The following is a 15,421-nucleotide window of genomic DNA, read 5'->3' on the forward strand; positions in this document are numbered from 1 at the left end:
TAATGTTTAAAAAGAACTGTAAAAAAAAAAAAAGAAGTGCTGTGATATTTCAAAAATTTAGCTATAATTTAATCAATAATTAAAGTTAGAAATGTTTTTATAAAAATATTTATGAATTAAAAAAAAGTTTAATGAAGCAAATTTATAAAACTTTGTAGCTTTTCTATAACTGCCACAAAGCTTAGCCACTGTAAATAACATAACCATTTGAATATAGTTTTAAATAAATATATATCAGTTAAAAAAACATTAGTTTTTTTAATTCAAAAAATAACTACCTTTGCTACTTCTTCATAACTTGAATGACGTCTTCATCATCAAGAATATGAGATAGACCCACACGTTGAGGACTATACTTTGTGCTGCTTCCCTGTCAAAAACATAATAACAAAAAATACTAATAATATAAATTATATATAAACTATAATAAATTATACTCCTTTTATATACAATACAAATTATAAACATCTTGTATATAATAATATTTTTTTATGTATTCAATAGAAACCAATAAAATATAAAAATAAAAGCAAAAATAATAAACTGTAAAAAATCATTAAAGTTAGCTAACCAGATAAAAAGATATCAAAACTAAAAACTAAAAGTATTGCAAATGAATTGAATGCAATTTGAATCGAACCAATTCACGTGTTTAAACTCTTGAAGACTTGATTTTTATTGTAAACTTATTTAACTCTTATTATTTTTTATATATAATTTTGCTTTTTAACATTTTGTAAATTATTACAAATAAAATTAAGAGCATTGCAGGCTGTCATAATGCATATATAACCATATATGTGTTTTGCAATTTAATTAACTACAAGATCTATGTTACTATCACTATTACTAAAGAGCAACTAAGAGTGGTAACTGATATCAAACTGAAAACAATATTGTCCAATAAGAATGCTAGTGAAGATTTAACAGTGCAAATAATAACTAATTGTAAATATATGCAACTACTTTGGGATTAGGTTTCTGAAAATATCTTTCAAGTTAAAAATAAATCTAAAGATGCTGATAAGGTATTCAGGTACCTGAAATGGTTTATACTGACTTAACTAAGCATTTTTTAGTCGCTATGTTTACTTAGTGACTTGTACTGCTATTTTTTTATTTTTGGTAAAACAGATCTGAAAATTAACCAATTCAATTTTTTACAATTTTAGAAAAAACTATGTTCTTAAAATTTTTTTTTGTATTTCATAGGAAGTGCACAAACTTCATTATGAAAGGCTTTGCCCTCCGTTTTCCCATACTTGTTGCTGTGAATGAAAATGTAATCAATTCAAGTAAAATAATAACATATCAATAATAAAATAACTTTCAAATCTGGTAGTTGCTTTTCTTTTAATAATGCTGATATTTTGAATCTAGTGTACAATAAAATGATTCTAGAGTGTTACATCTAGTGCTAACACAATAAAATGATTCTAGAGTATTACATTTAGACCAAACTATTACAGAACATTAAAATATGACACTGCATCAGCAAATTTGTTTGGGTCAATAATATAAACTGCATTAACTGATGGTATAAACCTTTGTCTAGAAGGCACTAAAAAATCGGGCAAATGTACTTGACATCAAAAAAGATGCATCAAAGTTGGCGATTGTTTTGTTGCAGTTGCTAATTTTAATAGTACTTTAGCTTTGTCATCTTAAACAAAATTTTTGACTTAAACAAAAGCACAAATCTAGACCAAACATTGAACAGATTTTATCCATGTATTACATGCATGCAAATGTAAACCAGCATTTATATGCCTAAAGCAAACTGTATTGGCAGTCCTAATCAATTCCACAGGGACTGTCCTAATGTAATGTTTTCTTTCAAGTGTGTTTGATCGCTTAGACAGCCGTCTTAAATCAGGTACAGATCGCAATAGACAATATCAAATATTGTTATCAACAGTCATCAAATATTTTACATGAAAGTAACTCCAGCAATCTTTGTCTATCAATTTTAATTACTTTGATTTTAAGTAGGGCGTGTCATCAACAATATTGTTAAGTGTTCTTTTCAAACTTGCCCTGTGCTGTCTTTGGCAGATTGCCTTATGTTTCATTTTTTACGCGGGCTTAGTTTTATATGTTTTTCTAAAAATGTTGATTTCTTTTTAAGTTTGTTTGTTATTAATCCTGCACATTTACTAATCTTAACAAATGTTCTTGAAGCTGAGAAATTTAAACTTGAATTTTCTTTTGTTGTGGAGTATGAGTTTTTGTCAGTTGATCAATTGGTGCTTCCGTGTGATTCTTGACTTTTTTTAATATTAAATTTAGTAATAGAAACTATTGTTTTATAGATTTTATCTGCTTCATCAGTTGTTAACAAAGCTCTGATATTTTGTTTATGAGAAAAAGCTTCGATGTGATTTAGATTGAATTATTTGATGCTTTAGCATTATATCAACAAAAAAACAACAACTGATTTTTACTTTTCAGTGTTTTTCGTGTATGTTCTTTTAAAACTGATTCACACATCAATTATTAATGCTTAACTTTACATCACAATTTATTAACTTTTTTCTATTACTCTGGTTTATTTTTTGTGGCTTTTGCTACTTGTTGGTAAATTAATTTGTATTTTTCATTAATATCCAATTTAATTATTCTGGCAGCAAACTAATTTTTATTAACTTTTTACTTCATAAAGGAGGGAAATGGGAGTGTGGTGGGGATGGGTGTGTGGGTGAGTGTTGGGGTTTTGTTATTTTAAAAATGTAGATACTTTTTAGGAAGGTAGGGTAGGGGGAGGGGGAGGGTATCGGGGGTATATAACCTAAAAGTATGCATGGCAACAGGGGAGAAAATTTACTAATATAAATAATTTATTTAAAATATAAATTAATTTTTTTTATCTTTTATTCATTAAAAATAAGTTTACAGTTTCCATCACTCTATTTTAAATAATTAACTTATTAATGAGTATAATAATTTTTATTGGTTTAATTACTGTAATTATTAATTTGTATAATTATTATTACCTGCTTTACTTATCTTACTTTGAATCTTATTTTTCTTCCATATTAATAAATAAATAAAAAAAAACTAAATTCTAAATACTGCATAAAATTATGTAAAACATGCATGGATACATTATGCACGTATAAAATTACTTTGTACTACTTACCCAAACAAGAGCATATTTGAATTGATCAACTAAAGTACGGTGAATGCGATGACACTAAAAGAAAGTTGTAATTTTGCATATGTATATTTTTTTTATAATATAATATACTTAATATTTATATATTTATTTATAACCATAATATTTAATTAACTAGATTTCATAAAAAAGAAATTTATATATAAAAAGAAATAATTCTGAATAATTCTAACCACATGTTCCACCGACGCACCCCTCCTCATGATAATTGCTTCACTAAAATCTGGAGGCTCTAGAATAATACAATATTTATTATTCATAATCATTATAAAATTTTTTAATTATAATATAAATATATTTAATTATAATATACTATAATTAAAAATCTTTTATCAATTTAGTTAAAAATTTTCTTAAATAATGTAAAGCTCTCTCAAAAGCAAATAATTCTATTTTTTTACATAAAAAGGGTTAAAACAAGTAAATAATTAAATTAGATTAGGTCGATGAGTATTTAATTTCAAATTGTATAAAGAGTTTGTTACCTCCTCTTCTTTTAGTATAAATTCTACGAAGAGCTAAATGTTCCCATATTTGTTCACACAGATAGTCAAGATTCAACTTATAGTTACAACTGAAAAAATTGCATTTAAAAACTATTATTTAATCAACACTTTTCATATATATATATATATATATATATATATATATATATATATATATATATATATATATATATATATATATATATATATTCATATATATATATATATATTCATATATATATATATATATAATATATATATATATATATATATATATATATATATATATATATATATATTCATATATATATATATATATATATATATATATATATATATATATATATATATATATATATTCATATATATATATATATATATATATATATATATATATATATATATATATATATATATATATATATATATATATATTCATATATATATATAGTTCTTCACTTCACCATAAGTATGCAACTGAGCCGATTAAGATAAAAGCAACACCAAAAGAAATATTATTTATTGTTATCAGAATTAACAACATTATGAGTAAATAATCTGAATACAAAAGAATCTATGCTTATTGAAGAATCTAATTTAAATGTAGAAATTAGTCTTTCAGAAAAAGATATAAGATGCTCAGATCACATTGCAGGTTATGTATTCCAAAAAACTGTACCCTAAGTTAAGAATTAAGACTGTTGGGAACTCTGTTTGCATAAGATAATTGTTAAATAATTTATTTGATATCAATTAATATCTTTAACAAAAATCTTTAAAAAAATTTTAATAACATTTTAATGTTATTTAATAATCAAATTTTTTTATACATTATCATCAAAGACTTAAAAGGAACAAAACTTGTTGAAAGTAAAGGGAATCATGGGAAAAACTTGTTGATAGTAGAGGTGGATAGCGGAAAACAAATTAGCTAGTAATAAATATTTTTTAGTGAATGTGAAAAAAATATAAATATAAAGAAAAAAAAGTAAAATTCAAGTTTGGGTAAAATAAAAAAAAGAAGGAATAAAAAAAGATTTTGAAACAAACTAATATAAAAAATAGGAAAGAATCTTTTTTCGAATTTGTTGAATGATAATGGAGAAGAAATTAATATCTATTAATAATCTTATAAAAAAACTGTTCAACTTTATGAAATAAGGTAATACAAGAGAAATAGTTCAATGTTCTTTTTTCTAAGCTTCTTGGAAAAGAGTGTATCATCATTTATCTTTAGTATGCTGTCTAATATCCCCACAAAATGATTGAATCATAACTTGAGATTTTATAATATTATTATTGTTACCAGTGTTTTTAGTGTGTCAGTGTTTTCAAGGTGAAGATTATAGTTAATGCATCGTTCGCTGTTTACCATAAATAACCTCTGATGAATCTTGAAAAAATATTTCAGTTAATAAATTAGAAAATTTTTTGCACCATAAGTACACATTTACCTAAAGAGTTACTAGTTCTAGATTTCAAATGTCAGATCTGATATGAGCATTTTATTAGGCTCTTTTTGCAAGAGTTTTTTATGCTCTCACTCTAGCCTACAAAATGTTTTAGAAATAAGTTTTTTAGATAGTAAAATCTTTTATCAGAACTATAATTATAAGGTTTCAGAAATACTTTACGCCTTTTGATGCTATCTTTAGTGTTTATAACATTACAGCAATTAAAAAAACTTATTAAAAGACAGAAATATGCTGTCTCAGCAGCTTCATCTGGTCTAAATTTAAGCAATGTATTTCCAACTATGGTACTTAAAATTTGAACAGCTTAAACTACATTCATAATAGAGTATGCATTTAATACTATATAATTTTTAGTAAGTTTAGAAAAAAAAATTAAACTACATTCCGTATTTTCATAGTAAAATTAAGCTGTGACTCCAGAGCAGATATTGTTCTTTAGTTTAAAATAAATTTAAATTACATTCTATATCTTCATAGTAAAATTAAACTATGTGACTCCAGAGCAGATATTTTTTACATATATCTTGAACAACAGTTAGATCCAGAAATGCCCAAATAGTTCCTTAATGTTTTCATTATACAAAGAAGATCAAGAAAAAAAATTAAAAAAATATATATATACACACACACACATATACATATGGTTCACTTCTGCATAAATATTTTTTGTGAGATATGTCATACTACCTGCTTTGTTTTCATTATTTGTATTTATTTTAAAAAACGCACGATTAGGCGATGGTCCACAGCAATAACTTTCAATATACATGTAATATTGTCTAATAAAAAAAAAATGATTGAAAAATCCGGAATGACATAACACTATCACTAGCACTACTTGAAAAAGCATAAGATAATAGATTCAATAGACTTCTGATAAAAAGATATGTTAAGCTAAAATATCTATTTTTTCAAAAGTTGCTTAGGTAAGATCATTGTCACCGAGATCAACAAAACAAGTTTCTTTTGTCTCTCAAGCTGCTGAAAAGGCAAAAATATTTATATAAAACAATTATATCTTTTCTATCTTATTGTAGATGCAGAAGATCATATGCAGGTGAAGATGAAAAAGATCTGGATGAAGGTGAAGATTATTTTATTATTTATTTTCAGATCTTTGATTTTGTAGAGTAAGAAGTAATCTTCCAGGTGTAGTGTATTTAATATGAGCTTCAATAATTGTTGGAGTGCTTAAAATTTTCTTTTTTGCATTTATTCAAAAAAGAAAATTTTAAAACTATTATTTATGGTTAATAAGTTACACTCTGAACAAGAGATTCAATTTGTACAACATGTAAAAGATCTGATGAATCATTTCAATTTATAGAACACGTAGAACTGTTTCATTTGTAGAACTAATGTCACACCTTTCTTCCATCTAATCCGTTGAAACTACTTTGCCAACTGCATCTCATTAGCGGAAATTTTATTTTATTTGATGGTACTCCATTGCAGAGATGGAAACTATCAATACATTTGAAAAATTATGATATCATAATGAGTCTCACAGATTGTAAATTACTCATAAATTTGATGGGTGTCTGGTAAAAGCCAATCATAAGTTTATATAATGTAAGCATAATATAATCTTATAGACTCTTATCCACTTGTAGCTCAAATTATGCTATGAAATAGTTTATATCAATAACTTTAAATACCATAGTTTTTTGAAGTTTCAACAATCCAAATAAATTTAACTAGTTTAATTTTTTTTAAAACTCTTTGAAATCATTAAAAAATAAATTTTTATCTATTTTTTATTTTCATTTCCTGAAACTATAGCACATTTATCAATGTAAAAAATTAAGGATTTAAAATAAAAATCTTTCAATTCTTTTTTGTGACACTAATCTTACTGATTTATTTTCAAAATTTTTGGGATACAACTATGTATTTTGTAATGATTCTTAATATTTCTTTATTCAAATTTGAGAAAGATTTCTGATTGTCTGGGTTTGGAAGTTTAAAAATACTAACTGTACTTTCTCCTAATTTTGTATATTTGCTACTACCATAACTATCTACTTAGCAATTTGCTTCAGGCATAATTAATCGACATTAACAACAACAGTTATCAGGTTCCATTCCAGTTTATTAAAAATATTTAATAAACAAAATTGCTGAAATTATATATTTTGTTTACCTCTAAGAATATTAAGCTCATGAATCAATGATCAAATATTTGATAATTCAAATTAAGAAAAGAACGTATAAAGTACAAACACAAAATAATTAGACACAAAACTACTGAACAACTGATCAATTAAAATACCAACACAAAATAATTAGACACAAAACTACTGAACAACTGATCAATTAAAATACCAACACAAAATAATTAGACACAAAACTACTGAACAACTGATCAATTAAAATACCAACACAAAATAATTAGACACAAAACTACTGAACAACTGATCAATTAAAATACCAACACAAAATAATTAGACACAAAACTACTGAACAACTGATCAATTAAAATACCAACACAAAATAATTAGACACAAAACTACTGAACAACTGATCAATTAAAATACCAACACAAAATAATTAGACACAAAACTACTGAACAACTGATCAATTAAAATACCAACACAAAATAATTAGACACAAAACTACTGAACAACTGATCAATTAAAATACCAACACAAAATAATTAGACACAAAACTACTGAACAACTGATCAATTAAAATACCAACACAAAATAATTAGACACAAAACTACTGAACAACTGATCAATTAAAATACCAACACAAAATAATTAGACACAAAACTACTGAACAACTGATCAATTAAAACAACTACAATTATCTGAACAATTAGGAAAAAAACTAGGAAAAGAAAAAAAATAAACACAAAATTATTAGACTCAAAACTGAACAAGTAAATTATTATGTTTTTACTGTTTCACACTTTAAAGTATCCAGTTTCTAATTTTTTGGGCATAAATAAATAATACAAAAAGCTACTAGGCGCTTCAAAATACTATTAAATAAAAATGATTTAATAAATTAAAACCTTTTTAGCATTTTTGCTCCTTTAAACACCTTGATTGAGTATTAATTTAAGTAATTAAGTAATATGTTTATAAAATAAAATTGCTCATTCATATACTAACAGTAATACTAACAATACTAATAATAAAATACTAACAATAATAACAAACAATATCAGACAAAAACATTATTTTTTAGCCAACCATTCGGTTTTGTTTATTATTATTATCATTTTTCTTAAAAAATTAAAATAATTCTTCAGATGGTGATGTACAGAAAGAACTAGAAGAAAGGATTGGTATTGAATCAAAAGAACGAGAAGAAAAGATTTGTATAGAAAAGAGTCAATGAGTGCAAATCTTCAGCATATAAAGAATAACTTATTAATTATAATTAATTTATAGTAAATCATCTAACCTTATAACTACAGAATGATTTACTCTTGCCAAGCGATCAACCTCTTCAAGCGATACACAATCAATTTTGTTATAAACCTGTTAATAAGTAATATATATATATATATATATGTGTATGTGTGTATATATATATATATATATATATATATATATATATATATATATATATATATATATATATATATATATATATATATATATATATATATATATAGACACATTTGACTAAATAAATAATTTAATAAGTATGATTTAATTGAAGTATAAAGATTTTTAATTAAAACTAAAACAAACTTTTTATACTTAAAAATAGATAATATGTTAATATTTGTAATATAAACCTAAACATGTCATTTATAAATAATAATACTTATAAATATTAAAAAATCTAATTTAAATTAATCAGTCATTATAAAAAAACATTTAATTTTAGATTTTCCACTAATCCATGGTGTTGACTGGTGACAACAAATCACATTAGTTAAAAATCTAACTAATACTTTGATATTGCTTTAATCTAGTTTAATAGATTGTTTTATTCTTTACAAAATAACTAAATTCAATTAGGAATGATACAAGTAGAAGAGTGAAAATGGGTCAAAAGTCAGCACTGAATTATTTATATTTTATACTGCCAACTTAGATGTAAATGAACTGTTACTGATGATGACATACTGAAATAATAAATTTTGCAATAACACCACATAATCTGTGTAATAATATGTACCAACAAACAACTTGTGTTACTATAAAACAACAACATATATTATAACATATATAACAACTTACATATATACATATATGGTAAATAAACTTCATATATACATGGTAAATAAACTTACATATATACATGGTAAATAAACTTACATATATACATGGTAAATAAACTCGATTTGCTTGAATTACATCAATAAATTCATCTAAAAATATTTATTAAATATTATTTGTGAAAAATTTTAATTTTTATTATTGTTCTTATGAGAGTAATTCACCTGCAGTTGCATCTTCTCTAAATAAAACTTCAGCATTAAAAATTTCTTATTTTAAGTTAAAGATATAAACAATTAAGTAATAAATCATAAGAATGTGTGTGTATATACATATACATATATACATACATATATTTATATATATACATATATATATATGTATATATACATACATACATACATACATATATATACATACATATATATATATTCATACATTTATATATATATATACATACATACATATATAAAGATATATATATATATATATATATATATATATATATATTATATATATATATATATATACATATATATATATATATAATTCACACTAAGCCCTGCATGAAACACCATTGATAACATCATATTAAAATAGCCATATGCAGAGACTTCAGTGCTTACATCAACGAAAAGTTTGGGCAGATACTATTGATGTTTTTGCTATTATTTCTTTTCTTTTTTTTTTGCTAATGAAAAAAAACTGTTCAAACTTTAAAACTTAGGGGTCATTCACTCCCCCCCCCCTTGCATTTTGCTGAATGCTTTTTGAGTACCCTCCGCCTCCCTAAAAGTACCTACACTTTTATCCTACCTACCCAACATTTTACATAATTGACCTGCTGCATTTGATACATGCCATTTGCAGACCCCTCTTGCCCTCTAAGTATACATACTTTATGGACGATCCCTTAGGTGTGCAATGTTGATATATTAAATTTTAAAACTTAATCAAAAAACTTTTTTATTTCTTTACAGTAACTTATTCTGATCAGAAAGTAAATGAATATGAAAGCACAAACTGCTTATTAAAGTTATATTAAAATTGCTACGTGACGCAAGTTTATGAATGAATTATAAAAGCAAGCTGACGCAAAAATATGTCAAGAATGCAAACTAGTTAAGATAAGAAAAAAATTGTACAGTTGCAAAAAAAAAAAAAAAAAAAAAAAGGACACAAAAAACCCCGATAATCATGTAGAAACAAGGCAACTGGCAGTCTAAAAACTCAACTGTCTTATGCAGCCTAAAAATCTGCATGTTAATTTCATTTTTTTACAACAAGCTGTTACTGCATTAACAAAGCATTTGATTAAACGTAGTACATGTTGTTTTGCCACTAATTACAAAAATATTGGAAATATTAACACAGGAGATTTAAGTGCTGCGATGAAAAAATGATCTGCACCTATAGTGGTACCATCAATTGTGTGCTAGGAATTGAATAAGATCAATGAAGGTGTAGGAAAAACTCTACAAGTTTGGTCAGTTATTAAAGATGTACTTAAGTTTCACACTCTTGCTGTTATAGGTCATGTTCCTGGACATTTTATGAGCCAGCAAATTAAAAAAGAGAACTGATGATTATCAGGTAGATCATTGAGAAAAAAATCAAGATTATCATGTTGCTTTGATGTTTAAGTGGTGAAAATGCTGAAGATGGTGGTGCAGGCCTTCATGTAAGAAGTTTGCGGTCCCACACCTTTTATGACCACACATATAATACTTTGTTTTGACAACTTGGCCATGGTTCTTTGCAAGTTTTGATATTAGCACAAAAATAAATTTAAAAAAAAAAATCTTTTAACTGAAAAAAGAATATAATCTGTAAAAAAAATTTTTTTTTCTAAAGAATGACAAAATACATAGAAGAAAAACCAGAAAAAATTAAAACATTTAATGTTAATAAAATTTTTAAGCAATTTTTCATTTCCTATTACATTCCATATTACATTAAAAGTTAGACAAACTTAAGGAAACAATTTCAACCCAGCTTATAATTGTATCAATACCTTTTTAAAACAAATAATGTGACTTTTATTTTAATTGATTCCGTAATTACAATTAAACTGGTGCAAAATTTCTAGAGTACTATATTGCAATCTAATAAAAAGAGATCATTGAAAAAAATAATTACATTAGAGTTTAAGGCGAGAGGTAAGAAATGAGTAGGCTGGCATAGCCCTGGCCCTCACTTTGTATTCCTATATTTATTCATGGGAGGCAACAATAAAGATTGATACTGCTGTGATGTAATTTTTTTTGATTTTTTATTTTATTTATTTTGTCATTCTTAAGATAAACATTTTTTTCAATTTAACTTTTTTTTTTTTCAAAGATTTTATTCACTTTTTAGTTTAAGGATTGTTTAATTTAATTTAAGTTTGTTTGTTTTTTTTTAGCCCATTTTTTAAAAGTGCTAATTATCAAAACTTCCTGAGCCATGGCCAAGCTGTCAAAAAAATATATATCCGTGGTCATATAAGGCGTACAGCCGCACACCTCTTACGCTTAAGCCTGGTGGTGTAAATATATGTATATTTAAACCTGATGCATATTTACTTCCTAATGAATCATCAGAAAAAGAAAAAGTCTGTTGAAGAAAAAATTAGATTAGTGTTTTTATTAATTTATTATTGCTCTGTTCGTTAAGAACATTGAGCATTCTATTTGTAGAACACACTAACATAATTATCTAACAAAATATTTAAGGCTCTGTATGTGAGCTTTAGATATACAAGTTTCTGTATGTGAGCTTTAGATATACAAGTTTCTGTATGTGAGCATTAGATACCTAAGTTTCTGTATGTGAGCTTTATATGTCTTAGTTTAGGTAAAGCAAGGATTTTATTCTTTTTCTTGAAGTTTAACAACTATATTTTTATATCCAGTTTGTAAAACACTTTTTTAAAACACCAGAAGACATCCAAGATTTACAGGCTTTTTCTAGGCTCATCTACAATTAAACTGAAGGTTTTATATAAGAGTTTTTCTTTTCCTTGATAAAATACCTTCAGTTGCCTGCCCCTGCTGCAGATACTTGCAACAAATAATAACTAGATTCTATTAAATATTAGAAAAAATATTATCTAAAAAAATATGAACAAGGGTGCATGGTAGCATAGAAGTATTTTACCGCTTTTATGTCTTTTATAAGATGTTTTGCTTAAATAAATGAAAATCAGAAATTTTCTGATTTTTAACACAAAAATAGTCAATAATAATTTTTCTTATTATAAAATGATATCTTATTATAAAATCTTCTAGATCATGTAAAACTTAATCAACTCAATCCATCAAAAGACTAATGTAAATTTAATCATATAAAACCTAATCTGCGTCCTCCATGTTTCAAGCAGAGGAAAATTTTGTGAAAATTCAACCATACTCAGGTCCATATCCCAAAGACTACATAAGATTATATGATAACCTTAATTTTCACCATCATGTCACTTGCTCTTAGACTGTAATTTAGAGTAAACTTTTAATGTAAGCCTTTTTTTTTACTTATTTCAAAAGAAAAAAAAAACATTTAAAAAGATACTATATTCGTGCAGTATGAGCTGCACCATCTTTTCACTCATGTGTGTCAAAGTAACAGTGGCATTAAAAGCAATACCACCAGCTTTTTTAATCTAAAAGAAACAGTAAACCAATTGTATTAAATTAAACCAAGAAAAACTAAATATAAGGTAGCTAAACTCACATAAAATGCATAAATGAAAAATTTCATAACTAAAAACACTTTTAAAACAAATATATATTATTTATATTATTTTTGCATTATTATTTAAAAAGCTAAAAGCAGAGAAAAAGGAAACCTTTACAGGTAAAAAAAATTGTAAATATCTTAAATAAGTTTTTCTAGTAGCTCTTTTTCCATTAGCTAAGTATGTTAAAAAAATAAATTAATTAAACTGAAAACAAATTAAACTGTTTAAATTAACTGAAACTATTTTTTTTTTGTGTATTAATTTTTATTTTTAAAACATATTTTTAAAACATGTTTTAAAACATATTTTTAAAACATGTTTTAAAACATATTTTTAAAACATGTTTTAAAACATGTAACATTAATATATTTAAGACATTGTATTTAAAAAAAATATATTTAAAAACAAAATGAATATTTTTACTTAGTTTTTAGTTTTGTATTTTAACTTTAGTTGTTGCAATTGTCAACAACTTTGTAACAACTTTGCAAAACCGTTTTTTTTTATTTTTATTCACTTTTTTATTTAATACCATGAAGATAAAAGCACAAAATTAAAAAAAAAAAATTATATTCACACTGAAATGTCTTATACATTAAATGGTCACCAACTGATAATGATAATAAATGAAAAAAATGGTATCAAAAACTGATGCCATTTTTGCTGAATTTTTTTAAACAAACGAAACACATATAAACTTTTTAGATGCTAATTATTGTGGAATACTTTTTACTATATTTTCAAAGACTACAGCAATTATCCTCTAATGATTTAAGTTAGGTTGATTAGTAAGTAATTAGTCTGTTAAAACTTGCAAAACAAAATCAGGAACAAATTAGAAAAATTGAAGTTTTTATGAACTTACAATAAAGATGAACTTAAAAATCTGCAATATCAAAAAACTAATAAAACTGCAAAACAATCAAACAATAAATTATCAGACATCTTGAAATAACTGTAAAGTAAATGTTTGAGTTAACAACAACAGACTGAGCAGTTTAATTTCTAACTTTGCAAAACTTGTAATTTGTAAACTTGAAAAATTCTTTATAACTATATATAATAGATAATATTTAACATTTATTTTATGAATAAGTTATGAACAAATTTCTAAGAAAATATATCTAAAATACCCTTATTTATAGCACAATTAGTTTAAAATTAATTTTAAAATGATAGTACTTACTATGAGGTTAAACAAGATTTAAAACTTGATGAAATGACTTAATAAAATCAATCTACCAGTCATTGTCATTGTTTATAATTGTTTGAAATAAATAAATGATATACAGAAATATGAACCACATGACTAAAAGAATTAAATATAAACCAATCTTCATTAAATTCCAAAAATGTTTTTTTTTTTATTGATATTGTTTAATATTTGTTCATGTTACAATGATGAATATAAATTCAGCATTGTAACATGAACAAATATTAAACAATATCAATCAATATATTCATTACTTAATTTGAATATAATATATAATTAAATGTTTAACAGCAGGAAAAAAGTAAAATTGGGAATCCTGATAAAACTATGAAGACTTTGCAATTAGTTTGTATAAGTTGTTTCAAATAGCTTTTGGAAAATCATGCAATGAAATAGCAAATCTATATTCTAGATGACATGAATTACAGATATTTATAAAATAAACAATATGTAGTGAAGAATGATTAAGATGTTTTTCAGAAGATAACCTGTTATAAAATGAATCCATACAACTTAAAATTTACTTAAAAATAATTAAAAAAACTTCAAATGAATGAGAAATAATAAAATTAGTATAAAACTGTAAATGCCATAATAATTCAATTTAACCTTAAAATATATGTTAGGTTGCTTTGTATTGAGGCGAATTCCACATGTTTCCAACTCTTTTTCTAAAAGGGTTCTTAAAATAAAATAAAAATATTCAGCATATAATTCAAAATTTTGTGATACATAAATATTGCCTGCCCAAACCCGAAATCTTAGTGAAGGTATGACCTTGTAGTGACACCGAGTACTGATATTTTATAATGACATAATGACTGATATTTTATAATATAATGACTGATATTTTATGACATACTGATACCTTATAATGACATCAGAGTGACATTTCATACACAGATAAATCTGCATTTATATATATATATATATATATATATATATATATATATATATATATATATATATTATGTATACACATATATACATACACATATATACATACATATATATATATATATATATATATATATATATATATATATATATATATATGAATATATATACATATATATACAAATGTATATATATATATATATATATATATATATATATATATATATATATATATATATATATATATATATATATATATATATATATATATGCAAAATAG

At 24.1% G+C, this 15,421-nt stretch overlaps 1 protein-coding gene across 1 annotated transcript in view; it reads right to left on the reverse strand.

Annotated features, from left to right (window-relative positions):
* Nucleotides 1-278: 278 nt before the first annotated feature.
* Nucleotides 279-15,421, reverse strand: part of LOC100199176 (developmentally-regulated GTP-binding protein 2) — a 28,333-nt gene continuing 13,190 nt past the window's right edge. The window contains exons 7-15 of the mRNA XM_065804069.1: nucleotides 14,854-14,926; nucleotides 12,863-12,953; nucleotides 9,541-9,585; nucleotides 9,416-9,468; nucleotides 8,550-8,626; nucleotides 3,661-3,749; nucleotides 3,349-3,407; nucleotides 3,140-3,193; nucleotides 279-370 (exon numbers count right to left, since the gene is read on the reverse strand). Of these exons, the coding sequence (XP_065660141.1) occupies nucleotides 284-370; nucleotides 3,140-3,193; nucleotides 3,349-3,407; nucleotides 3,661-3,749; nucleotides 8,550-8,626; nucleotides 9,416-9,468; nucleotides 9,541-9,585; nucleotides 12,863-12,953; nucleotides 14,854-14,926 (628 nt within the window). The 3' untranslated portion in view covers nucleotides 279-283. The remainder of the gene's footprint in view (nucleotides 371-3,139; nucleotides 3,194-3,348; nucleotides 3,408-3,660; nucleotides 3,750-8,549; nucleotides 8,627-9,415; nucleotides 9,469-9,540; nucleotides 9,586-12,862; nucleotides 12,954-14,853; nucleotides 14,927-15,421) is intronic.

This window comes from Hydra vulgaris, chromosome 08 (assembly GCF_038396675.1).
Source record: "Hydra vulgaris chromosome 08, alternate assembly HydraT2T_AEP".
NCBI classification, from domain to species: Eukaryota; Metazoa; Cnidaria; class Hydrozoa; order Anthoathecata; family Hydridae; genus Hydra; species Hydra vulgaris.